General features: G+C 50.1%; 1 protein-coding gene across 4 annotated transcripts; it reads right to left on the bottom strand.

Annotated features, from left to right (window-relative positions):
• Positions 1 to 1,342: 1,342 nt before the first annotated feature.
• Positions 1,343 to 20,011, bottom strand: KMT5A (lysine methyltransferase 5A). Of its 4 annotated transcripts, none has more exons than XM_065903683.1 (8): positions 19,891 to 20,011; positions 14,433 to 14,554; positions 13,186 to 13,342; positions 9,848 to 10,067; positions 9,377 to 9,464; positions 6,480 to 6,539; positions 4,068 to 4,258; positions 1,343 to 3,280 (listed from the first exon to the last, which is right to left on the bottom strand). In XM_065903683.1, exons 1-8 carry the CDS (start codon positions 19,898 to 19,900, stop codon positions 3,070 to 3,072), a joined length of 1,059 nt encoding a protein of 352 aa, XP_065759755.1. In that variant the 5' UTR covers positions 19,901 to 20,011; the 3' UTR covers positions 1,343 to 3,069. The 4 variants fall into 4 exon arrangements, with proteins under 4 accessions (XP_065759755.1, XP_065759756.1, XP_065759753.1 ...); XM_065903684.1 differs by lacking the exon at positions 19,891 to 20,011 and adding an exon at positions 14,802 to 14,933; XM_065903681.1 differs by lacking the exons at positions 14,433 to 14,554; positions 19,891 to 20,011 and adding an exon at positions 14,802 to 15,099.
• Between the last annotated feature and the right edge of the window lie 6,767 nt (positions 20,012 to 26,778).

Genomic DNA, 26,778 nt, shown 5'->3' with positions numbered 1-26,778 from the left:
CAGGGGTCCCAGGTTTGAGCCCTGGTCAGGGAACTAGATCCTGCATGCCACAACTAAGACTCAGTGCAGCCAAATAAATATTTTTTAAAAACACCCCAAATTTTCATCTTAATAATAGCTGATTCCTGAAGATTATCTTTGTGCAAATACTTTTATGTGTTAAACTCAGTCAATCGTCACAATAACCCTGATGCAAGCACCAGTATTGTCTCTATGTTACAGGGGAGGATAGTGGTGCCCAGAGAGGTTAGGTAGCCCACCCAAGGTTACACAGCTGAAACCTGAGGTTTGGTTCCAGGGCTGAGCACTTGGCTGCTAGGCCACACTGTCCCCTCCATGGTGAGCTAGTAGTATATGATATCTGAATCCTCAGGAAACCCCTGCAAGGCGGGTGGGCAGAGGCCGTTCCCAACTTGATGGACAGATTTCAGAGGGTAAGTGATTTGTTCAGGCCAACGGCTGACAGATGCTGAGAGCCTAGGCCCGGAATGGATCTTTCACCTGTAAACCAAGGACTCTGCCCTCAGTCCCAACCTGCCTCCCGTGGCTTGGGGCTGAAAGAACACAGCCTCTCGGGGGTGGATTGTGGTGTGCGGGTTAGGGATCAGGATCTGGGATACTTCCAGCACCAAACAGGCAAGTTTGATGACTCTAGAGACGCCTACCTGAGAATCAAGTCTAGCATGTTAGAGACAATGACGATTACAACAGCTAAAGTATAAGCTACATGCTCGGCACTCTTCTAAGGGGGCCATGTGCTTTACTTTTAATCTCCACAAGCAACCCCTGGCCCCTCATGATTAAAATGAAGAGATTGTCCCCTAGGACAGTCACCAAAACTGACTCAAACTGGTTAAGTGGCCCTTTTGTAAAAGAAACGGGGGACATCCCTGGTGGTCCAGTAGTTATCTACCTACCAATTCAGGGGACACAAGTTCAATCCCCAGTCTGGGAAGATTCCACATACTGAGGAGCAATTAAGCCCATGCGCCCCAACTACTGAGCCAAGTGCCCTAGAGCCCGTTCTCCACAACAGAGAAGTCACTGCAATAAGAAGCCTGCGCACAACCAGAGTAGCCCCGCCTCATCACAACTAGAAAAAGCCTGAGAACAGCAACAAAGACCCAATAGAACCAAAAATAAAAACAAACAAAAACAGGAATTCCCTGGTGGTCCAGTGGCTAGGACTCCGTGCTTTGACAGCTGAGGGCTCAGGTTTGACCCCTGGTTGGGGAACTAAGATCCCATAAGCCACATGGCACGGCCCAAAAAAGAAACAAAAAATGCATCACCTTTTTCTACCTCTGCCTTGTGGGAAAAAAAAACAGAATGACACAGGTAGCCTCGCCTGGCAATAAATATTTTAATTTTTGTTTCATTTTTATGATGACAAATAATTTTCAAGTTTATTTCCTTTTCTTAAATACAAAGCTAAACCACAAACAGGTACAACCAAGACATTTTATCTCACATTTACACACTCCCATCGGATCCTCCTCCAATTTGCTGACCACTGACCAGGCAAGTGTGGGCTTGGTGGGTGGGGGTGGGGGTGGGAAGGGGAAGACTTCTTAGGTAGCACCGTCATGAGGCCGGGGCTGGGGGGCATTGAAGTTGAGGACAGGTTCTCACGCCTGTCTCCATTCACATTTACCTGGGAGCGGGGGGTGGGGTGGGGTTGCGCCAGAGACCCCAGATGACAGCTCTGGAGCCCCAGGCCCCTGAATTACAAGTTGACAGAAAGTGGGAGTCGGTTCCCCCCTTCAGGAAGAAGCTACCCGCTACTCCTGCTGGCACAGTTGGGGTGAAAACTTGACCCTCAGCCATGATCCCTGGGCCTGTCAGCTCCCCTGCCCCTGGCAGCTAGGGTAGGGGCCCTGCCTTTTGGGGCTTGTAGGCTCGTTCTTTGGTTCACGGCTGCAGTTTTGCAGGAAGGACACCAGGTGGTCTGACACATGGAAGCCTTGACAGCAGGTCTGGAACTTTCAACCCAAGCAGAATCAGGTTGGGGTTGAGGGGGTAGGGGATTGGGTAAGTAATTTCTGGTCCCACTACAAAACCTTAGATTTTTTGATTAGAATAGTGTACCATCTCATATCTCTTCTACAGAAGCAAAACCAAGGGTGGAAAAAGAAAAAGCCGAACTAAAAACAACCCAAAACAAAAACGCAGCCAGTTCACTCACTTCAAGACCTATATACATGTAAGTTGTCTTCTGTGGTTTTTTTTTTTTGTCTTTTGTTTTTTTTTAAATTTTTATTATTATTTTTTAAAATAAATTCAGTGTTCACATTTCTATAAAGAAACTAACCCAGTTTCGGGAAACCCTGCCCCTGCAAGGGCTAGGTAAGCAATGCTTGTCCCTGCCCACGTCTCCTTTGATTCCCCGCCCTGATGCTTTAAGGTGCCCGGAAAAGCGGCAGCTCGTGGAAGAGTAAATTGACGCCTGGCCCGTAAGCCACCGGGTCAGTAAGCTTTCGAGAAAGCAGAGGGGAAGACTATCTTACTGTGAAACCTTTTTTTAAAAAATATTCATACACTTCAATGTGCGCCTGTCGAGATGTCAGGAAAAACAAGAGCTTGGGAACATCCCATCCAGGCCGTGGGGGAGGCCGTGTCTTCCTCGCGCCCACCTGGCACTGGGATGTTAGGTTGGGGGGGGTGGGCAGGTATGTGGGGAGCGGGGGAAGAGAGTCCTGGCTCTTCATTTGGAGGCAGGTGCGTCGCCCGGCTTCCTAGTTCATGTTCGACTCTTTCCTCTAAAACCTGTGCTGAGTCTTGGACTGCATGCACGGGAAGCACAAACGTTCGACTTGTATGCAAAAAAGGTACAAAAACAACTAGAATATAAAAGTTTTGGTAATATAAGGCCATCTGTTCAAGTCCACCTTGGAAACCTGTAACAGATATTTAAATACTACAGTGAAAAGGCATCTTAATATACTTTTTTCTTAAAAACATCTGAAGTAATCTGCTAAGATTAAGTGTGTAAAAAAAAAAAAAAGAAATCAATTCCCTTTGAGGGCACTTTGTCCTTAGGAGGGGGGGGGCGGGGGCGGGGCCGCTGGGTTAATGCTTCAGCCAGGGGTAGGCTTCGATGGAAGCCCGGCTGCGGTCCCCATAGTCATAGAGAAGCTCCTCCCCGGCCTCGATGTCACGGGAGGCGATGAGGATAAGGTGAGGCACGCCGTCGATGTCGTGCAGTTTGGTTTGGCAGTTCCCACATTTACTGTGATTGATCAGTCTTCCCAGGCGATTCGTCTCTCGGGTTGCATCCACGCTGGCGGGGAGGGAGGGCGACAGAGGATTAAATTGATAAAGAGGCTTTTGAACCCAGTCTGAGTCAGACTTGCTCTCAGCTCTGGTGGGATGATGGTGATTTATGGCCGTGTTTTTGGGAAAGCAATTCAACGCAAAATATATATATATGTAACTTTAAGAGCCCAGAGGGGCGCTGGGTGTCGGGTATTTGGGTGGGGAAGTGTAGATGGGAATGCAAAAGACTCTGTAGATGCACCAGAGATGACTGTGGAGTTCTGCATAATAAATAAATGAATAAAAATCAACTCTGTTGGTGAGGGTGGGGGAGAGGCTGTGCAGGGTCGTGGGGGCAGGCGGGATATATGGGAACCCTCTCTGCTTTTCACTCAGTTTTGCTGGGAATGTTAAAAGTATAGGCTAATAAAAAATAAGGTAAAACAACAATCACTGATATTGTCGCATAGGGAACAGAGAAATCCGTGATCCCCAGAGCTGCTCTGGTCACGTGCCCCAGGGGGAAGGGCAGGTGAGCCCCTCTGCAGGCTTGCACATGACTGGTCCACCAGTTGGTGGCCGAGATTGCCTCCAGAACCGCTTCAATCCCCAGAATTAAAAATGGAAGTGGTGTGTGTTTAGGGCGGGTGCGGAATTGAGGGTAGGAAGAGCCGTACTACAGCTTTGAAAAAATGGCAGCAAGAACCAAGCAAGAAGCTAGAGCCAAAAGAAGAGTCAGGATGCCCTCGGTGGCCCTCTGTTGCACCTCTACCAGGGTGGGGAAGAGCCACTTGAAGCCCCAGGGGACTTACCAGTAGGTTTTGCTCAGATACTGAAAATAGTACATGTAGCAGCCCGTGGAGGGGTCTTGTGCGTACAGAGCCTCCCGCTTCTTGGCGTCGGTGATCTCGATGAGGTCCCCGTGGTATTCCACCACAAACTCGCCCCGGGAGAATTGCTTGGTGGCGATGACGCCCCTGCCTTTGCCGTCGATGAGGTCAATCTGTTGGGAGGTGCCGAGAGGGAGGGCTGGTTCATAAACAGCAACAAATGCCACCGTGTGTGGCCAGCAGCTTGCAATACATTCTTTGAACAGCCTTACTGCAGTAGGTCATAAAATCTACTCATTTCACACGCATGGTTTGAAGGGCATCATTCAGTATGTTATTGTTTAGTCGCTAAATCGTGTCCAACTCTTTTGCGACCTCATGGACTATAGCCCGCCAGGCTCTTCTGTCCATGGGATTTCCCAGGCAAGAATACTGGAGTGAGTAGGCATTTCCTACTCCAGGGGATCTTCCCGACCCAGGGATCGAACCTGTGTTTCCTGCACTGGCAGGCGGATTCTTTGCTACTGGGCCACTAGGGAAGCCCATTCAGCATACACAGTTGTGCAACCATCACCAGAATCCACCACCCCAAACAGCTCCCTTGTGTTCGTTTGCAAAGCACTGTTACGTGGGCTCCTGAAAGATCTGCTAGGTGGGTGCTGCCCCATTTTGCAGGTGAGAAAACCTGCAAAATTAGGAATTAGACAGGCAGAGTCATGTGTCCCTAGCCGCCAAGCTAGGAAATGATGTAGCACAGACTCAAAGTCACATCCTGGCCTACTCTTTAGGGGAACAGTAGGACCCAACATTCTGAGTCTCTTCTTTATTCCATAATGTACACACCTGGGTTTCTCCTCACTCCATTTTATTTATTTGTTTTGACCTCCTCCTGCACTCCATTTTAAATGGAGATGGAGGGTGCCTGCTTGAGAGGCCCAGAACTAAATTCAGATTCCCCTCAGTGGTAGGTGGAAACTGAAGCTTCCCACCCCCCAGGTCCTAGCCCAGACCCATCTGGCCACCACTGAGACTTCCTCCCCTCTCAGGCTCCCACTACGTCTGAAACATACTAAAAGAATAGGGGGCGGTGCTAGTGGTAAAGAACCCATCTGCCAATGCAGAAGACGACACTCTGGATCAAGAAGATTCCATACAGGAGGAAATGGCAACCCACTCCAGTATTTTTGCCTGGAGAATGCCATGGACAGAGGAGCATGGAGGGCCACAGTCCACAGGATCGCGAAGAGCTGGACACGGCTGAAGCAACTGAGCACGCAAATGAGAAAAGCAAATCTTCCTGGGCACTGCAATTTCCCAGGAAAATAGTATAGAAAAAACTAGCCTGTCCTTTTAAAAGTTTCCCCAAGTGTCATGCTAAATGAAAGGAGCCAGATGCAACAGGCTACACATTCTATGACTCCATTTGTATGAAATGTCCAGAAGAGGCAAATCCACAGAGACAGAAAGCAGACTGGTTGTCAGGGGCTGAGGGCAGGGAACAGGAGTGGCTGCTGGTGGGTCCAGGGTTTCCATTTGGGAGGGCAAAAGGGTTTTGGAACTAGACGGAGGGGACAGTTGCACAACTGTGAATGAAGAATGTACTTAATGCCATTGAATTGTACGCTTAACGGTTACGACGGTAAGTTACATACATACGTATAAATTTCATTATGATTAAAAAGAAATATTTACTGGCTGTGTCAAATCTTAGTTGCAGTGCATGGGCTCAGAAGTTGTGGCACTTGGACTTAGCTGCCCTGTGGCAATGTGGGATCTTAGTTCCTTGACCAAGGATTGAACCTGAGTCCCCTGCACTGCCAGGCGGATTCTGAACCTGGACTGTGAGGGAAGTCTTTCATCATGCAAGTTTCCTCAGGGGCCTCCGTGGTGGCACAGTGGGTAGGAATCTGCCTAGCAGTGCAGGAGACACAGGCTCGATCCCTGGTCTGGGAAGATCTCACAAAGGTGGAGCAGCAAACTAAATCCATGAGCCTCGCTGCAACTCCTAAGCCTGTGCTCTAGAGCCCCGAAGCCTCAGCTATTGAAGCCTGCCTGCCTTGGAGCCCGTGCTCTGCAATGAGGAGCCCAAGCACCTCAACTAAAGAGTAGCCCCCTGCGCACCGCAGCTGGAGAAGTCTGCGCAGCAACGAAGACCCAGCACAGCCATAAATAAATAAAAAGTTTCCACGGCATAGCGTCTCATTACACTTCCTCCAGGAGGCATTCCCTTAAGGGTACTTTTAGTGTTCAGTCCGTCGACAACTTGCAACAGTCTGCCTGGTCACAGCGACATCAGAGGGTTAAGGCAGCGTGGCTCCTACATGGGCCTCTGGACCAGGGAGGGCGCGATCTCACAGCCTCAGCCTCCACCCGGTGGGCCCTGCGGCCCCTTACCTTCATTCCTTCTTCCTTCCCACTTTCAATCAACTCATCTATTCTTTTCCTTTCTTCAGACTGGGTGGGGAGGGAAAGAAAAAAAGAAAAAACAAGAAGTGCGTCAGCATTCTCACCAAGGCCGCTCTGGGAGTCCCGGCCGCCACAGGGTCCACTCATAGTCAGCCTCCATGGCATCGGTCCCCAGGGATGTCCAGGCCACCAAGCCCCCATCCGTTCCTCACTGCCCGTCTAAGGTGGGCCGCTCACCACCTGGGGTTCAGGTGGGCCAGGAGGGGGACGGGGCGGCTCGACGGCAGAATGTGACTTCGGGCTATGCTGTTTGGCCCACAGACTTTTACAAAACAACTAAATCGCGGACATCTAAACATCAGGACTCCAACTGCATACAAAATTAGCCAGGGCTAAACTGATCAGAGGCTGCGCCGCTTGGACAGGGGGTGTGTACCCACCCATCGACCACGTCCACCCTCTGTTCACCGTGGCATCTCCTGACCGAGAACAGCACCTGGACGTAGTGAGCCCTCAAGGCAACAGTGCCCCACCCCCACATGCACAGGCACAACCACCTTGTTAAATAATTCAAGTGTGCAAAAGTAGATGGGCGCAATCGTGGGAAAACTGGGATAGGCGGTGGGCAGTGGGGACAGGGACTTTCCTGCTGGGATGGAATGAGACAGAGGAGATGAGCTAGGGCCAGGCGAGACACCCTGAATGTGCAGCCAAGGAGTCCATTTTACTCTGGGCAGGGTTTGGGGGCACGCGAGCAACTAGCTCCAAGCGTCCTAAAGAGGATTGCAGCAGTAGTCGGTCCGTGGGGGACCAAGGGCCTGGAAAGGAAGCAAGGTGTGAACCAGGGTGAAGGCAGAAAGGACTCGAGACATGCCCAGCCGGAGTCAGCAGGCTGCTCTGCATGCCAGGCCCGGAGCTGGGCTGGGCTGGGGATGACGCGGCCAGGGCACTGCCAACACTGCAGTCCCTGCCCAGTGTGGGCTGTCACCCCACCCACGGCTGAGCCAACCAGAGAAGGGGCTCCCGCAGGAAAGCAACAAGGGATTCAGGGCATCTCTCCAGGGCCCTATTTCCACCCTCGTGCCCTGGACTTGGACCTTGGACTGGGCCCTGCCTGCTCTGTCTTCAGTCACAACGAGGTGTCTTCGGGGCTCTTTCTTTGTTTCACCCCAGCTACCCACACCCCCTCCTAATGCCCTGTCTACCTAGGCCTCGGCTTTGACTGGCCCAGAAGGGCAGTCAGGTCGGGAGCGGCCTCATCAGAGAAGAGGCCTGGCTGCCCCGCCTTCGGGCCTCACCTCTTCCAGTTGAAGCCTCACCAGCCTGGCCGGCCACCACCTGGCCGGGGTGCCCACTCAATAGAGCCAACACAAACGGTGGTGGGCAGAGCGTGGCTCTCCCTGGCCCCTGGCTCTCTGTCCAGCCACAGAGTGGGTCTGATTGCCTGCAGACCAAGCCTTGGGGAACCACTGCCAGCTGCCTTCCGCTTGCCTGCAGTAGAATTCAGCACTCTGGCAACACACCCACTGCAGCCTCACTCTTCCAGACAGAAAAGACCCGGGTTTTTGTTTTCCTTTTTTTAATTAAAAAAGGCCAACTCAGGCTCCCCCCACACTGCAGCCCACAGCGGCGCTGGGTGGACCCCCAGGTTCGCTGTGTGGGCTCTGCGGCTGCCGACCACGGCTGGGCGGTGTCCCGGGTGCTGGGGGCTGGCACCGCCTCGCCTCTGCAGTGCTGTCTCTAGGCTGACCTCGCACAGCCTCCCACTGCAGGCAGACAGCTTGTAACAGCTTGTTCTTGGCTGAAAGACACTGCCTTTCTAAGGAAATACAGCCAGAGCTTCTCTCTGGGGGGAGAAAAATGACACCCTGCCCCCTTTTTAAAAAATGAAGTCCTGTCAATTCAAAGAAGGAGACACAGAGATGCTGCCTCACCGTCTGTACAGCTACAGATTCAATGTGCAAATGCCGAAGAGCCTCAGGGTTGAGGACGGGGTCCCCCACCTCCCTGGTGGCGGCGGCAGTCCTGAGCGCTCCTCCCAAGCCTAGAAGTTGCTCTGCTGCCCCTGGGTGGGAGGGGGGATGGAAGCAGCTGGGGGCTGCAGGGCCGGGCCACACCCTGGGTTTCCCTAACAGAAAGGCAATAACCACACCTCACTGCATCAAATATTGATCAACCGTGCACAGCTCAGCACTCTGCAAACGTGGCGGGTGGGGGCCTTTCAGCCCAGTTGGCCTCCCTGCCTGGTTTTCGCAGGTTCTGTGGCTGCGTGGGGAAGACCAGAGAGGTGCCCCGGGTAAGGACAACACAGGGGAAGCAATGGTGACAAGGGTTAACAGGCGCTCACTGCGTCCCCGGCACGGTTCTGAGTGTTCCCTGCGCGTTCACTAACGTGCGTTACCCTCCCAACCACCGCACAGGGCTCGACTACATCATCCCATTTCACAGACGACACGGCAGAGAGGCACAGGGCAGTTAAGCCCTGAGGTCACACAACCAGAAAATAGTTCCCAAGTCAGTGCTCTTCATCATCTCGAGACATGAAACCTCTGGAGAGCAGACAAACATGCCTCTAAGAGAGCATGCAGCCCGCCACAGTCTCAGGCTCCGATGGCCCGGTCAAAGCCACTTTCTTGGAGGTCCTGACTTTCCATGCCCCACACTACAGGCGACAAGGCTCCTTCACAGAGGCATCTTATCCAAGCACCACAGTGACCCAAGGGAGTTATGACGACCCCCATTAGACCCAGGAGGACACTGGGGCCGCAGAGGCCAAGAGACTTTTCCCGTAATGATGCAAAGACAGCTCAGGACGTAGGCAGCGAACACTGCCCACGGGGCCACCCTGACCCTTTGCGAACCGGAACTGAAACACGTGACCCCACCTGCAGCTCAGCCTTGCTCTTCCTGGAGCTCCTTCGCACAGGGTAGAAATCTGTAAGCTTGCGATTCTGCTGGGTTTTCCCTTGAGCTCTGGGGTAGGAAAGGAAGAGGAGGGACCAAGCGTTAGCGCTGAGAACATGTTCACAGCCAGGAGGCATGCGACCCTTTAGGAACAGGCTCCTTGGAAATCGGGTCACTTAAAATACCTTTGTCCACTGCAGCCCGGGGTCACTTTGGCTCACCTGCCCACTGCAGCCTCAGAAAAGAGTGCCAAAGGCAGGCTGCCTACTCTCAGCAGGATGGGGGGCTCTGGACCCGAGGCAGACCAGGATGCGGGCAAGTAATGGTATCCCTGGTGCTGTCTTGGGAATCTGAGCCTTTACAGCTTAAGGGCCTGAGAGGGTGGGCGGCCTCCTCCCAGCTGGTACCCGGCAGGTCATCCTGTGTGACGAGTGGCTCCAAGAAGCACTTACTTTTTCCTGGGGGCCTGTTTGCCCCTGACGGGCTTTTTCAGGGCCTGCTTGGCAGCGGCTGCATTGGGAGTATCACAAGACGAGGTCGGGGTTTTGGGAGGTTCTGCAGCTTCAGATTTTTGGTTTGGAAAAGGTGCCAGGGGACCTCTCCTGGCGTCTTTGATCTTCTGTTCCTCGGCCTTCATGGAGCTTCGTATTGCATTCCCAGAGTTTCTTTTCTCTGTGGGCAGAGGGTGGGAAGAGACAAGCTGACTCTGGAACTGACATCTCCCACCTTCCAGCCCTCAGCTGCTTGCTAAGACAGACTCAGGGAGGAGATTGGGGGGTGGGGGTGGGGGGGGGGCGTGTTGGGCAGTAGTGCCCCTGGACTGTTAAGCCTGGTGTCCACTAACCAGTATCTTGGGGAAAAGATCTGGCTTTATTTTTTTGACCCAGACACTAGGCAGAGCTTGTGGTCTCTGCATCTTTTTTTTTTTTTTTCTGCCCCCTTTTCCAGCTTTGTTGAGGTATGACTGATCAATACAATTGTAAGATATTTGAAGTGTTAGACCACGATGAGTTGATAGATATATATTGTGATTGGATTCCGCTCTTGTGATTAATCAACCCATCAGGTCGTCTGCATCTTGAGAGGAAGAGCCTTTGAAGCAGAAGTACCACAGCCAGCAACACTGACATGAGGGCTCCATCAGCGGCTTTTGAGGAAATGGGCTCCAGGGGGGAAGCTCAGTCCCTACAGAGGCGGGCAGCACTGCTGGGCGGAAGTAAGGCGATAAAGCAGAACCTCTCCCCAACAAAGGCCTCTTCCCCAAGGGCTAGCTCCCCGGCATGATTCATTTCAGATTCTTTTTTTTAAATTCCCTCTTCTAACAGGGTCGAAGCACAGCATTCACAGTGGATCTCAGCATGGTGCCCCAATACCAGTTCAGTCTGTTGTGTGGGACGTCGCCAATAACTTGTTACTAAAAATACTCATGGAGCACCAGTATTGAACTGGTTTTTTTTTCCATAAAATTTTTTTACTTTTTAAAAATAAATAATACATTGCTGGTGGGAATGCAAAATGGTGCAATCACTTTGCAAAAAAGTTTGGCAGTCTTCAAAATGTCAGACATAGAGTTATCATCTGACTCAGCAGTTCTAGTTCTAGGCATTTATCAGGAGAATTAAAAACATATGTCTACATAAAAACCTATATATGAATGCCCGCAGAAGCTTATTCAAAAGAGCTAAAAAGTAAAAACAACTCTAATGTCCATCAACTGACGAATGGGTAAGTAAAATGTGGTCTATCCACATGATGGAATATTATTCAGCCACAGAAAGGAATAAAGTACTGACACAGGCTACAACATGTATGAACCTTGAAATTATAAGATACAAGAGAACAGAGTACAAGAGACCAGACACAAAAGGCCACATATTTTATGACTCCATTTATATGAAATGTCCAGGGCAGGCAAATCCAGAGATGGAAAACAGATTAGTGATTGCCTAGGGCTGGGCGAAAGTAGAAATGGGGAATGACTGTGAAAAGGTACAGAGTTTCTTTTTGGGGTGATGGAAATGTACTGGAGTTTGACCGAGGTGATGGCTGCACAAATCTGTGAGTATACTTAAAACCAGTGAACTGTACCCTTTAAAATGGTGAACATCAGGATATCTGAATTATAGTTCAACAAGCTAAAGAGAAAAATAAATACATCAACAGCCATCCGGACCATTCTCCAGATGGTCCGGACACACACAGACAGTGCTCCCTGACAGTCTTGAGTGGAATAAGAGGGACTTAAGGCCAAAATGTTGGGCATAGCCTTAGGAGTAGGTGGTGTTCATGAACATTAGCTGTCACATGAGTCTGCGTCAAGGCAGGAAAAAGGTCGAGGATCACGGATACACACCCAGTCTGTGGGGGTCTCCTCCAGTGTTCATCCAGCCCCCAATTTCGACTGTCACGATGTAGTAACACTTCGAGTCAAATAAGCTAATTTGTGCCCCATGTCACCATTCAGGACAGTCTACATCCCGCCCCATCCCAGAAGGGATGTGTGGCTGGCTCACGGCATCTAGAGAGGCCTTTCCCAAGTCTCCGTGTGGTTAGTGCTGGCCTCAGTGCTGCGGAAGCGGGGATGCAGGGAGGGGCAGGCTGTGGTGCTTCCGGTCTAGTGGAAAATGGGCTGACAGTACGAAGCACTCACAAAGTCCCCCTCCCTTTTCTTTTGGCTGTGCCACGAGGCTTGCGGGATCTTAGTTCCCTGACCAGGGATTGAAGCTTCTACCCTGGCATTAAAAGCACAGAATCTTAACCACTGGACCACCAGGGAACTTGCACACAAAGACCTTTTGCACCCATGCTTTCACTGGTCTTCAGGCAGTACTCCTCTCTCCCACTGTACAGATGAAAAACTGAGGCTCAAAAAACCATAGCAACCTGCCTGTGATCCTTTCATAAACGGCAGAGCTAGGATTAGAACCTGAGTCCATTTGAAATAACATCACCAAGGGGAATGAGGCTGAAGGCTGGCTCCTGCCCCTGGTTCTCAGATCTGGACCAGAGGTTGGGCTACCCGATCCCTTTAGGGCACTTTCTGTTAACAAATACAAAGCTTCCTCGTAAAGAGCTGCTGGAGCAGCTGGTAGCTGCTGTTTCTTTAAGGCAAGTTTTAGAGCACAGTAACTGGGGAAAGTTCACCACCAGCCCCCATCCCCACCCCACCACCGCAACTTTAAAAGGGAATATTTGGGTTACAGCAAAATTTCCAACAGGTCTCAGCGTGTTTTGCTGGGCCAGACAGAACTTTCAATAACCGTCTATTTTCTTGCTCAGCATTTTAACTCTAAATCTCATTCTGGAGTACACTGCTCCAGAGAGTAACACTGAACACTTGAGTGGAAAGAACCTTTAGAATTGAGGTCAAGGCCAGCTCATAAAAGAGAAGGAAGTCAGTTCCTTAGGTTCACACGACTCAGCTGCAGGACAAATGCCTAGTCTGGACACCCCAGACTCATCATTTCTGTACTTTTAGCACTTGTGAACCTCTCGAACGACATGCCAGCTGCCTTATTTTGGCAACTTGGCAAGAAAACCAAGCTTGAAGGACATGCTAACTCTTGTAAAAACAGGGAGAACCTGTTAGACCAACAGGGCACACACCCTGGAACAGGCGGCTCTATTCCCCCTCGTGTCTATGTTTCTTAGCAGCAAGACAGGACATGATTCAAACTTTTCAAACTTTGGCTTGAAAAGACTGGATAAGGAAACCTAGCATATATACATTATTACTGAGGATGCAACCCGGCCAAGCAGTGGTTAGAAGAGGGCCATTATAGAAGCTTACCGTCGCGTTTCCTGTAGATTCCGGCTAATGGCTTCCCCTGGCATTTGACTTCGTATTGTGCAACTGAGTTCTCTTCCTGAAGGGGGGAACGCATTCCAGAGCATTTGTTCGGGCTCATGTAGGTATAGATCTTTGATTGCCCGGTAAATACATTCTCCTAAAACGACAAATGCATATTCTGAAAGAGGCTTGAAGAAGAAGAAGATCTTACAACATTTAGACGGAGAAGGGGCAACCATAATCCAAAAGACAAAAAAATGGAAAAAAACATGGTTCAAAAACTAGGTTACTAGGGGAAGCCTAGTAGTGGAAGGTTTAGAATCCCCCAGGTCCAAGTTGGTCTCTAATTCCAGTCTGTTAAGGAGGGCAGGGGGGACATCTGGCCAGCGAGGAGAACCAGCTGTCCACAAAGATCCGTAGAAGGAGGCAACCTACCAGTTACAAGGAGGTTAGAGTGACCAGGGCAAACGAGGCCAGAATTGGAAGGGCTGGCCTCTGCGCAGCAGCTGACTGCTCTGGCAGGAGCTGCAGGAACTCCAGCACAGACAGGCCTCAGGGAACCTGAATAACCACTTCTTGGACCTGAGGTCAGCTGGTAGGACTTGCCATGACTGTCTGAGCCTTCTATGCGCCCAAGCCCGGCCCCTCTCAAATCGTGCAGTCCCAAGACTGACAGACTGGGATGCGGCTGGGGAAATTCTCTCCGGCTAACTAGGCGGGTGCGGAGCTCAGGAGACCAACGCACTTAGGGCGGTTATTCTACTGCGGTGGGCAGGCCGGTGGGGCGGTACAGGTCACTGCTGGTGTCTCTGGGTGTGGGGCCTCTCCTCTGAGTAAGCAAAGACGGGAGGAGGGCTTTCCCAGAAACACTGCTGGGCCTTTCTGCCTGGTGAGCCATTCACCAAGTCAGCGAAGACCTGTGACCTCTCCGAGGGCCCCGGGCAGGCCCCGCACACTCTGGGAAGGCGCAGCCGCCACCGGGATGGCCGGGTCTCGGGGTGTGGAAATGCCATAAAGACACAAACTTTTCCGAGGTCGGAGCTTGCCAGGGTCATGGCGGAGCGAGTGGGGACGCCACTCCCAGGCAGGCAGCAGAAAAGGAAGCTGCCCGGCCGGGCGCCCCGCCCGCACCCCCGCCCCAGGGCCGCGGGCGCGCCCACGTGCTCTCGGAGCTGGGCCCGCGGGGGCGCCCGGCCGCACGGCCCCTGGGGGCGCGCCGAGCGAGTGCGGGAAGGGTGCCTGCTTACCCCGTTGGTGCGGGGCCTCCCCGGGCCCCTCCGCTCCACCATCTCCGGGCCCGGGGCCGTCGCTGCCACCGCCGCCGCCGCCGCCGCCACCTCCACCGCGCGGGGCTTGGACATCTTCCTGCCTGGAGAGGGGGACCCGGGGGAAGCGGGGGAGGGGGCGCTCAGGGCGCGGCGGGGCGGGGAGCGGGGCCGCCCGGGCCGGGCGCCGCGGCGGCGCCTCCCGCCGCAGCCATGTTCCGAGGGCCCGGCGGCGGTGGGCCGGCCGGGCGGGCCGGGCCGGGCCGGGGCCCGCGTCGCCCTCCCGCCGCCCGGCCCGGCCGGGCCCCGCGCGCCGCCCGCCCCCCGCGCGGCCGGGCCCGCCACACCCACCTGCAGCCCGGCCAGGCCCATGGCGGCGCGCCCCTCGCCCTCGCCGCCGCGGCCCGGCCACCAGCGCTGCCGCTGCCGCTGCTGCTGCTGCTGCCGCCGCCACCAGCGCCGCCGCGGCGCCCCGGGGAAGGGCCGGCGGCGCCCCACGGCGCCCCCTTCCCCCATGGCCTGCGAGGCAGCGCCCGGCACCCGCGCGCCGCGGCAGCCCCGGCCGGCCCGGGACCGAGGACGCAGGGAAGGAGGCGCTGGCGGCGCGTCCTCCGCGGCCCGCCCGCTCGCCGCCGCCGCCGCCGCCCACCGTCCGCTCCCGGCCGGGGAGGGGGCTGGCAGGGGCGGTGCTGAGAAGCTCCTCCGGAGGGAGGGAGGGAGCGAAGGAGGGCGGGCCCACAGCCGCGACGAATCCCAACTCGGGCGCGCCCCCTCTCGCGCGTCCTCAGCCACTCGGGAAGGAAGGGGTGGGAAACATGATAATGACAGCCCGGGCTCTCGGCCGCACGGGCTCCCACTCTCGCTGGCCCCACGGATATTTCGGGAGACCTGTCCGTGCCAGGCGCAGCGGGCAGCGGTGAACCCTCCTGTGTGCCTGAGCCTGTGCTCACGGAGCGTTTTCGTGGGCATTTAACCTTCCCGGCCAGCTCCTGGGAGCCAGGTCCTGCGGCTAACCCGTTTATGATGGGGATGCTGAGGCTCCAGGGGCTTGCTTGCCCAGAGCCACAGAACTAGAAAGTGATCAGGTCAGATGTCAAGCCCAGGCGGGCTGCACCTGATCCGTACGGTCCCTGGGGAGATGGAGCCGGGAATTATAATAGCATGTTTGCTCGGCGCTTCTCTTGCATACCTTGTCATTCAAACCTCCCAGCAGTCCTTTGAAGGTAGAAACCTTATTATTTTCACTTCCACAGACAGGGAAAACCACCTCAGAGAAGTGAGGAGCTTGGCCAAGTTCTCAGAACTAGAACTAGATTTCCAGGCCAACAGACCCCAGAGCCTACACTCCCAGCCACTAACTTACCAGTTATAGAAATAGGTAGGGAGGAGCTAATGATGTTGCAGAAGGCTTATTAGCAGGTCATGCAAGTGTCCTGTCCCATGAGAAATGTCCTAGGAGGCAGGGGATCCAGGCACTGTGGTATCTCAGCGTAGATTACTGCCCTGAACCACTGTGCTATAGCCATTAGGGTTTGAGGGTTAGGCTAACCAACAAAGAGTCCCTGTATCTGTGCAAAGTCATGGATGCAAACAAGAGCATCCATCCTTGGGTTATGGCCTGGGAGACAAAGATTGGGTATCTCTCCCTGCATCTGCCCCAGAGGTGCTTTGTGACAAAGGCCAAGTCTCTTCCCCAGCCTGGGCTGCAGCATCCTCATGGATAAAAACCAAGATCAATGAATCCCACAACCTACCGAGGGCACCTTCCGACACCCACATAAACAAATGGCTGTCACTTTAAGTAGCTGCCTCCTCCTCCTCTTAGAAGGGATAAGACGGTGGATTAAATGGTAAGGCACTGCTCAGGACACAGCCTCCCAAATCAGCTCATGCTTTAGAATCCTTCACAGCAGGGCTGGGGAAGTCCCTCCATCCCCACCCAACCACTAACTCCGGTAGGATAGGGTACTCGGCCCACTTGAATATCCAAGAGACTATGCAGAGACAGATTCCAAAGGGACACTGGGACACCCAGATTGAGCCATTTGAAACAGTGTCTGTTACCTCTGCAGGGCAGAGAAGGTTTGTAGTTTGTTGCCAAACAATCAGGGGGATCTTGGTTTGGAGGCAAGAAACAGTTGCTCAAGTCATCTTGTCCATTTCTCATACTATTTTCACTCCCCCACCCCACACACATACCCATGGCTACATCTTCCTCTATTTTAGCAGAGATGCAGAGGATACACTAAAACACAAGTCTAGCACCCATTCCTCTCAACTCTGCAGCACTAGTAGCTAGAAAATGTAGTACAAATCATTCAGTAAAGTTGTAGAACAGTTTCTTTTCTCTGTCATGAGGTTCCTATGTGCATAACAAATACATATACCCAGTCACAGAAATAAAAACTCTTAATGGTGCCCAGGATCTCACATAAATAGAATTCATCACCAGTGATACTAATCGCTAACATTTAGTGAATATTTGAAAGTGTTAGTCACTCAGTCCTGTCTTACTCTTTGAGACCCCATGGACTATAGCCTGCCAGGCTCCTCTGTCCATGGGATTCTCCAGGCAAGAATACTGGAGTGGGTTGCCATTCGCTTCTCCAGGGGATCTTCCTGACCCAGGGATGTAGAAACTGAGGCTTCAGGAAGATAAATCACTTGCCTAAGGGTTTTGTGACTAAGATACTGATAAATATGAAGATGCTTTAGCATAAAAAAATGTATACTGCTGCTCTCAAATTCAAGACACTAAAATACTAATTCATTCATTTGACAAGCATTTATTCATTACCTACTGTGTTCCAGGCCCTTTGCTAAAGACACAACAATGAACACAGAGATAGGGCACAGTGAGGCCAGAGGGGTGGGAAGGGTGCTATAGGATACAGTGAGGACTGTGGATTTCCTCCTAAGAGCAAGAGGGTATGGTTAGGGATGGGAGGAGTGGTGAGAAGCACATGACAAAAATCTGTATTCTTGGGGACCACTCTAGCTCCATTGTGACTGGAGACGGTCACAATGGAAAGAGGGAGACCAAGTAGGAGGCCATCTGATAGATGGACAGATCTTACCCAAAGGGATACCCTTGAGGCTATAAATATTTATATGATTGTAAAATGTCTAAACCAGAGAGGAGTTGCCAGATATCTGAACATTATGTTCATGTGACTTAGCAGGGCTCTCAAAGTGAGTTACAAGTAGCTACAAGCTGTGCACAAAGACTGCTTTTCTAGAAGAAAAAGACTGACCCTTCATTTGAAGTACTGTAAATAATTCGATATCTGATGACACTAAATGCCCAATTTAATGGTTTGCAAGAATAATGAAGCCTAAGAAATCAATAACTACAAATGGGGTGGGGGTCAGGTGACTCTGAGAATCACTGACCATACATTACAAAGGTGATTCATAAGCCTGTTATGCTAGAAGCTGGGAACTCTCCTCTTCACTTTGGCTAAATAAGAGAGGTAGAGGGACTTGCCTGGTGGCCCAGTGGTTAAGACTCTGCCGTCCAGTGCAGGGGGGTGAGGGTTCCATCCCTGGGGAGCTAAGATCCCATGTGCCTCCAGGCCAAAAAACCAAAACATAAAACAGAAGCAACACTGTAACAAATTCAATAAAGACTAAAAACAGTCCACATAAAAAAAAAATTTTTTTTTTTTTAAATAAGGGAGGTAAAGTGGAACAAGCAAAGACACAGAATGGCTAGGGTATGTCCAGTGACTTTGGCCTTCAGCTTCCACCTCTGAAAAATGAAAATAACAGTTTGTAAAGATTAACTGACATAATAAAGTACCTGGCTCTCGGTGATAATTATTATTAACCGTTATTAAGTATGTATTTCAATGGCCAAGAGGTTCACTTTGTTTCCCCCTACAGATTATTTAAGCAAACTATTTTTAAAATGCACTACTGTTAAAATAGGTAGTTTAAATGATTTTGGTGTGATGGGAAAAATTAAAGGGGCTTCCCTGGTGGCTCAGCCGGTAAAGAGTCTGCTTGCAATGCAGGAGACCTGGGTTCAATCCCTGGGTTGGGAAGATCCCCTGGAGAAGGAACTGGCAACCCACTCAAGTATTCTTGCCTGGAGAATTCCATGGACAGAGGAGTCAGGTGGGCTACAGTCCAAGGGGCCACAAAGAGTCAGACATGACTGAGTGACTTTCACTTTCATAGTTTTATTCAGATTTGTCAGATAAATTAGCCAGATATTATTAAATATACTTTTAGATGCTTAACACTTTCCTGAAGAATAATATTTGAGGCATCTTACTATTCTCTGTGGACTGGGTTATGAAGCTCTTTAACTTGAAGTTCACTATGCCTTATTTCTTAATCAAAATCTAGGTAAGTCTTGTTCCCAAACACCCTAAAGGGATGCTACGAGAAGAAATGATGCAACTGGGTGCAGGGACTGAAAACAAAGAAGCCCAATAAATATTTGCTGAATGAATCCTTCTTTTGTTCATTATGATCGCTATGGGGAGCCTGGGCTTCCCTAGTGGCTCAGACGGTAAAGATCTGCCTGCATAATGCATTAGGCAAATTCCTACTAACGTGTAATACCTTGGGAATTTTGAGAAAAATGTAACACCTCGACTTATTTCTTTTACATAATAATTCAAGTGAACCGGCACGCTCAAGTTTTTGCATGAAGGAGACACAGCGGCTGGAAACGACCAGCGGTTAGAGATCACTTTGCCGCATAACATGGGTCTGTCCTGACAGCAAACTAATTGTGCGAAGAACTTCAGGCAGAGACATCGACTCCCTCGCGGCTGCACAACCCCACCCAAGCCATCTCCCGTGGGCAGGAGCCCTGATCAGCTGCGGCGCGAAGGGCCGCCCCGGGAGGTGCCAGGGGACCTGTCTTACCCCCAAGGTGGGCCAGCGGGGCCCGTCCCCGCCCCGGCGGCGCAGAGCTGACTCAGTGCGTGGAAAGGGAAAGGAAGGCGCCTGCCGCGGTGTCCACTCGGACGCGCTCCCCACCAAGTAGGGTACCGATCTGTGCCCTCGCTCGGGATCACCTCCTTTCCAAACCAGAGAGAGCCCCTAAGCAAGCGAAGCCTCGCCCTCCCCCTCATTTGTATCAATGACAACCATTCCCTTGAGGTGCTACGCGCTTTAGTTTCCAAACAGCCTTGACATATGGCCCCGTTGCCTCTCGAGAGGCAGGTCACCAAGTGCCCACACTTTAAAAAGGGGAAACCGAAGTACGGGACTGGAAGGGGTTTCTGGGGGCTTCGGGAGCGAGGGTGGGGAAGAGATGAGAAAGGTTCCGCAGCCCCTCCCCCCGCAACCTTACTAGTACCCGCGCTCCTTCCGAGCAGCCGGCGGGAGAGCGCCTTCCCGCCGCCGCTCCCGCCACTTCGGTGTCGCCTGCAGGGCGACCCCCCAACCCAGCAGCCCCGGCGCTGGCCACCGGGGCCAATACCTCTAGCCATAGCCCTGCTCTGTCACCGCCTAGGATCTCCCGGGAAACGCAGCTTTCGAAAAAAGTTGCAACAACTGTAGCCAACTGCTCCGCAGGGTCCCGGCTGCTGCCCTGATTGGCGACGCTGCCCGTCTCCCCCCAGGCTGCCCGCCGTGATAGGCAAACTTTGGAGGGAAAGCCCGCCCTTTTCCCCGCCTCCCTAGCGGGGGCGGGGCGAACGGCCGCACTTTCTACAAACGCTTTCGGGACAGGTCTCAGAGGAGGAAGAGGGAGGGGGTTTAAATTTTACCGTTTCTCCGAATTGATTGGCTGTCCTGGAAGGGGAGCTGCGCTGCCATTGGGGGGCTCCAAACTCCTCCCTCTGCCGGTGCTGAAGCTCCGCCCCGTGGAGGTTTAGTCACGCGTCTGGCGGCCCCGGCTCGGAGTAGAACCATAGGGGACTTCCGGTTTTTCTCTGGTTTGACCGGAACTCGACCTTTGACCTCTCGACCACCCCTACGGGAAGCCTAGCCCCCAGCAGTTTAACACCCGAACCACCTTGACCTTTCCAGCAGTTTAATCCATTCATTCCTAGGTTGCAAGGTTTATGGAGTTTGTTCTTCCAGTATTCAAAACCCGCGGGCAGAGTTCTTACCAACTGACTTGAGTCAGCCTCCCGGAACCACAGAGATCCTAGTCCAACATACCCCAACTGTTTTACAGATGGGGAAACAGGATCAGCAGGAACAGGTAACTCACTTGCTGCCCAACGTCACGGAACAGTTTATTTCTGGGTCCTGGATCAGTCTTTTGAGTCCTAGTCCACTAGAGGGCTTCCCTCACCCCAGGGAAACAACCCTGTGCCTTTTTCCACCCAGAGGAGCCTCGGTCGGTTAAGTCCCTGAGAAGCACAGGTATCCTAGGTATTCTTTGCTTTGAACACAGATAAGGTGTTCAGTTACAGCTCTTCCCTGGGGATCCTTCCCGGAGATAGGAGCAGAGGTCCATTCTCTCTCTTTGGTCCCCAAGAAGACTTTGGAATCCCCACCATTGCCCAAGGACCCTATCATTGCACCAGGAAAGTAGAAGAGCAAAACAAGATGTTATATGTGAAAGCACTGGGAAAAGTGGGAAGCAACACTTGTCACTCACTGTGCTTTTTGGTATATCATTTCAGCTCTCTGGTCCTCAGCTTAACCAGCTGTCAAATGATGGAGTCATCTGTGATATGCCAGATTCCTTCCAGCTTCCATAAATATACAGAGGTTTTTACTTTCACTAAGATACATTAATTCAACATTTATTGAGCTGTTTATTGGCTCTGTCCGATTCCCCCAAGGACACAGTGGCAAATAAGACAGATGCCTAATTTTTTTAGGAAATAAGAGACCACTTTTTAAAGGTAATATTAAGGGGCTTCTCTGGCAGTCCAGTGGTTTAGATTTTCACTTCCACTGCATGGGGCACAGGTTTGATCCGTGGTCAGGGAACTAAGATCCAGAATGCCATGGGGAGCAGCCAAAAAATATTTAGGCAAATTTCAAAATAAAGATAATCCTGAATAGTGATTAATGGTGTGGGTAAAATGAAGATAGGGAATTTTACAGAGTGTGTGTGGGGAGATCGTTGGTTCTATAGATTGGTGAAGTTGAGAAATCCTCTTTGAGTTCGTGACTTTAGGTTGTACCCTAAATAAGTGAACCCCAGGGGAGAAGATACTTGCAAGTAGAAGAAATTGTGAAAGCAAATTCCCAGAAGTAGGGATCAGCTTTGGTTGTTTTAGGAAAGAAAAATACACCCAATGTGGTTGGAATTAGGTATATCATGGGGAGAATGGATGGGGCTTCCCTGATAGCTCAGTTGGTAAAGAATCCACCTGCAAATAGGAGCTTGCTCCGTCCACTCCACGCATCGACAGAAAAAAAAAAAAAAAGAATCCACCTGCAATGCACGAGACCCCGATTCGATTCCTGGGTCAGGAAGATCCTCTGGAGAAGGGAAAGGCTACCCAATCCAGTATTCTGGCCTGCAGAATTCCATGGACTGTAGTCCATGGGGTCACAAAGAGTCAGACACAACTGAGCAACTTTTACTTTGGGGGAGAGTGGAGGGGATCAGGCTGGGAAAGTAGACAGGGGCTAGATCGAATAGGCCATTGAAGGCTGTGCTGGTTTCTCAGCTGCAGATGCACTCTTCTCTACCCTGCCCAGCAGTATCCATCCTGCAAACTGTATTGCACCTTTGTCAGCTAGTTTTAGGTTCTGTCGATAGGAGAGGAAACTGGAAGGCAAGGGGAGGGACTCACTCATGCATGCCGTTTTACTTGCTATTCCTATCATGGTAAGTAATGACATTTTGCTTCTGACAGGGCATTTGGTTCACTCTCCAGGTTCTTTCCAGAAATAGCCTCAGTGCGCTACCTCAGAAGTGCCAGCAGCAGCCCCTTTTCAGAGTTCTGAGCCCCAGCTTGGCAGGGCCCCTCCCCTGCCAAGGGGAGGCTCTTGAAGGGCCAGCACCAACATCATGGTGCCTCTTTCTCAGAGGCATAAGAACCAGCCCTCCAGGAATCCTCTTCTGATTCTTCTTGCTCTGCTAACCCCAACTGTTCTCTTTGTTCTCCGGCCCTAGAAGTGGGACCTGCTTCCTGCTGTTATGATTAAATTACTTCAATGTTCCCTTTTTGCTTGTTCAATCCTCCGCCACCTGTTTAATGAATTGCCTATTTTAAAGTCTGTTTTCCTGACCAGACCCTGAAGGACCCAAAAGCCATTAATAAGGACTGAGATTTTTATTGCAAATCTGATAAGAAACCATTGCATGGTTTTGTGTTTGTTTAATATTTATTTATTTGGTTATGTTGAGTCTTAGTTTCTGCACACAGGATTTTCATTGCATCATGATGGATCTTTTGTTGCTATGAACTGACTCTCAAGTTGTGGCCCTTGGGCTTAGTTGCTCTGCAACACATGGGATCTTAGTTCCCCGTCAGGGATGTGAACCTGCATCTTCTGCGTTGCAAGGCAGGTTCTTAACTACTGGACCACCAGGGAAGTCTCCACTACATGATTTTAAGCCAAGGGTAGATGGATAGATTTTTGAATCTAAACAGTAAGTTTGCAAACAGTTACACAAACAGAAGGACTGCAAATAGCTACTTAAGTTACAGTAATCTGCATTGAGACCTGGAATCTTGAAATAACGTGACATGCTTCAGGAATGTCTATTTAATGATCTCCATTTTCCTAAGAGGGCCATGCCATGTGGGTGAAATCACTCCAGTGCTGAGATGATTTTTCCTTACTCTACTGTTATCTTTACATGAATATTTGCTCCAGGCTTTTGCTGTTGTTAAATACTTTAAAAAATTTATTTATTCATTTATTTATTTTTTGGTTGCACTGGGTCTTTGTTGCTGTGCACAGGCTCTAATTGCAGTGAGCAGGGGCTTCTCTCTAATTGTGGTACACGGGCTTCTCATTGTGGTGGCTTCTCTTCTTGCAGAGCACGGGCTCTAGACTCCCAGTCTCAGTAGTTGTGACTCAGGCTTAGTTGCCCCTCGGCATATGGAATCTTCCCAGGTCAGGGGTCAAACCCATGTACCCTGCATTGGTGGGCAGATTCTCAACCACTGGACCACCAGAGAAGTCCTAAATACTTTTTTGTTGGCATGAATTCTTATAAGGTTCTACCAAATAGGGTACGTGTTCCACAGTCACGGCCATTGTAATGTACTAACTCCCTTCCATTCATCTGTGAGTGCTGGGAAAGATCAAGGGCAGGAGGAGACGGTGGTGACAGAGAATGAGAGGGTTGGATAGCATAACTGAATCAATGGACGTGAGTTTGAGCCAACTCCGGGAGATAGTGAAGGACAGGGAAGCCTGGCATGCTGCAGTTCTTGGGGTTGCAGTCAGACATGCCTTAGCGACTGAACAACAAAATATATAATATACATACATTTTCCCATTATATGTGTGTGTATATATGTGTAAATATGTGTGGATATGCACAGATATATAAAATATATAAAATTCCCCATATGTAAATATACACACATATGTTAATATGTACTATATATATTTAGTACATATATACTTGGAACTCAAGCATGTAAGAGTAAAACAATACTCTCCCTACTTCATAGGTTTATTGATAGAATTAAATGAGAGAGGGGAATTTCTTGGACGTCCAATGGTTAGGACTCCACACTTTCACTGCTAAGAGTGCAGGTTCAGTCCCTGGTTGGGGAATTAAGATCCTGCAAGCTACAGTGAAGCCAAAAATAAAGAATTAAATGACAAAATAAAAATAAAATGTATGGGGATGTAGAAGTTTAGCAATTAACTTCTAAAAGTTACAAAATTGCATCTTAATGAGTTGTAATTTGGCGTTACTAACACTTTCTTCCCATTCTTTTCTTTGGTTTTCTAGAAGAGAGACCAAAACTTGAATGAACACAAAAATGGTATTGAGAGTATAGAATGTGGCAAGGGTGTGCTCAGTGCTCAGTCATGTCCGACTCCTTTGTGAGGAGCCAGGCAGGCTACAGTCCATGGGATTCTCCAGGCAAGGATACTGGAGTGGGTTGCCATTTCCTCCTCCAGGGGATCTTCCCCACCCAGGGATTGAACCTGAGTCTCTGTGGCTCCTGCATTGGCAGGCTGATTTCTTTCCTGCTAGGCTACCTGAGAAGCCCCAAATCTGGCATAGGATGAGAAATAGCCAATGGTGTAAAAAATTTGGCATAGGATGAAAAATAGCAAATGGCTTTTATGTTTGATGAGCCTTTTTTTAAATGTTATAAATAAATAGGACTATTTTTTCTCCCTGTATCTTTTTAAATTATTAAAAAAAAATTTTTTTCGCCACCGCTGCATGCCATGTAGGATCTTAGTTCCTCAACCAGGGATTGAACCAGCACCTCCTGAAGTGGAAGTGCAGAGTCTTACCCACTGGACAGCCAGGAAAGTCCGCCCCCCTGCCCACTGCCCTCCCCTTCTCCTGGTCCCCCCTTCCCCACTGCCACATCTGTCTTTAAGAAAAGGTATTACAAGCTAGTTGTTCAGTTGATTGGGAATTCCTTAGTTATAAAAATCATAATTTTATTGAAAAAACACATGGAAAATGTATGCATTTATGAGCAAGGGTAGTTTTTTGTTTGTTTTGAAAGTCAGTTTAGAGATGGTTTAGCAGCATAGCTCAGGTTGTTCAATTTAGAATGGGATTTTTCTCACATTTTTTTCTGTGTGGGCTTTTTTTTTTTCCCAGACAGACCTTTTATTTTATTTATTTATTTATTTTTCAGACAGACCTTTTAATTTGTGGGCTTGAAGAGATGAATGAACTTTTTGAGTCTTTTTTTCAGGAAACAAATATTAATCTTTTAAAAAATATATATATTTGGCTGCATTGGGTCTTATTTGCAGTACCCGGGTATTCTCTAGTAGCCCCTTGGCATGTGGGAATCTCAGTTCCCACACTGACCAGGGATTGAACCCCCACCCCTTACGTTGGAAGGCGGATTCTTAACCACTAGACCCCCAGGGAATTCCTGCCAGACTTGTTCGTAATAGTTGTGTTAGTTTGCTAGGACTGTTGTTAACAAAGCCCTACAAGCTAAGCAACTTGAATAACAAAAATGTATCACCTCATGGTTCTAGAGGCTGGAAGTCCAAAACCAAGGTCCTGGAAGGGTTGGTTCCTTCTGAGGAACTGTTAGGAAGATTCTTTTCCATGTCTTTCTCCTAACTCCTAGTGGTAGGCTGGCTGGTGATTTGTTGAAGCATCACCCCGACCTCTGGTTTCATTTTCACATGGTGTTCTCCTCTTCTGCATGTCTATCTCCAAATTTCCCTTTATAAGGACACAGTCTTGTTGGATTAGCGCCCACCTCAAGGATCTCATTTTAACTTGATTAGATCTGTAAAGACGCTATCTCCAAATAAGGTCACATTCTGAGATTTATGTCAGGTCTCCAACATATGAATTCGGGGAGGACACAGTTCAACCCATAACTGATAATATCCCATAGTATGCTTTTAAATTAATAACTTAAATATGGTGTTTTTTAAGGGAAAGTTTATAAAAATGAATAGCAGAGCATTCATTATAAATATATTAAATGCATAGGGTGAAAATGCAAACAGAAACTCTCCCTGGAATTCCCTGGTGGTTCAGTGGTTAGGATTCTCACTGCCGAGGGCCTAGGTCAGATCCCTGGTCTGGTAACTAGATCCCACATGCCGCAACTAAGACCCAGTATAGCCAAATAAATAAAAATAAATACAAAATAAAAACCAAGTGGTCTTCCTGGTAATTTCAAAATTGTCAAAAAATTGTAAAAAATAAAAAAGTAAAGGGTTGAAACAAAGTTAAAAAATAAAGGAGGGGCCCCATGTTGCAGATACCAAACTCCTAGGAGGGGGTTCTGCTCAGCTGGTGTCTCTGAGCTTAGAGAGTGACCTTGTGGATGCTCTCACTGGTCCTCCTGTCTGGGAGGAGAGTTTGGTGTGATGAGGCCAGCTCTACCAGTAAAGTGTGGGAAAAACTGCAAAATGGATACAGCTGCTGCTGTAGGATGGAAAGGCATGTGCCAGGGTGAAGAGGTGTTGCTGGGAGGAAGTTCACAGGACACTTTTTCCTCCTCCAGCCTCGCAGCCTACCTCCAGCCTTGCAGGGAGTAACATTGAAACAGCTGGCAAAGCAGCAGTGTAGTTTTGCAGTGCATCACAAAGGAGAGCACAGATGCTCGAGTCTGGGGCTGAGAAACAGTATTTTTTTTTTTTTTTTAAATGAATTTGACTGCACCAGGTTTTAGTTGAGGCACTCAGGATCTTCGTTGGCAGCATGCAGGATCTTTACTTATGGCATGAGAACTCTTAGTTGTGGCATGTGGGATTTAGTTCTCTG

This window comes from Muntiacus reevesi, chromosome 13, assembly GCF_963930625.1.
Source record: "Muntiacus reevesi chromosome 13, mMunRee1.1, whole genome shotgun sequence".
Classification (NCBI taxonomy): domain Eukaryota; kingdom Metazoa; phylum Chordata; class Mammalia; order Artiodactyla; family Cervidae; genus Muntiacus; species Muntiacus reevesi.
Note: the sequence above shows the minus strand (reverse complement) of the source record. Positions and strands in the feature narration are given on the sequence as shown.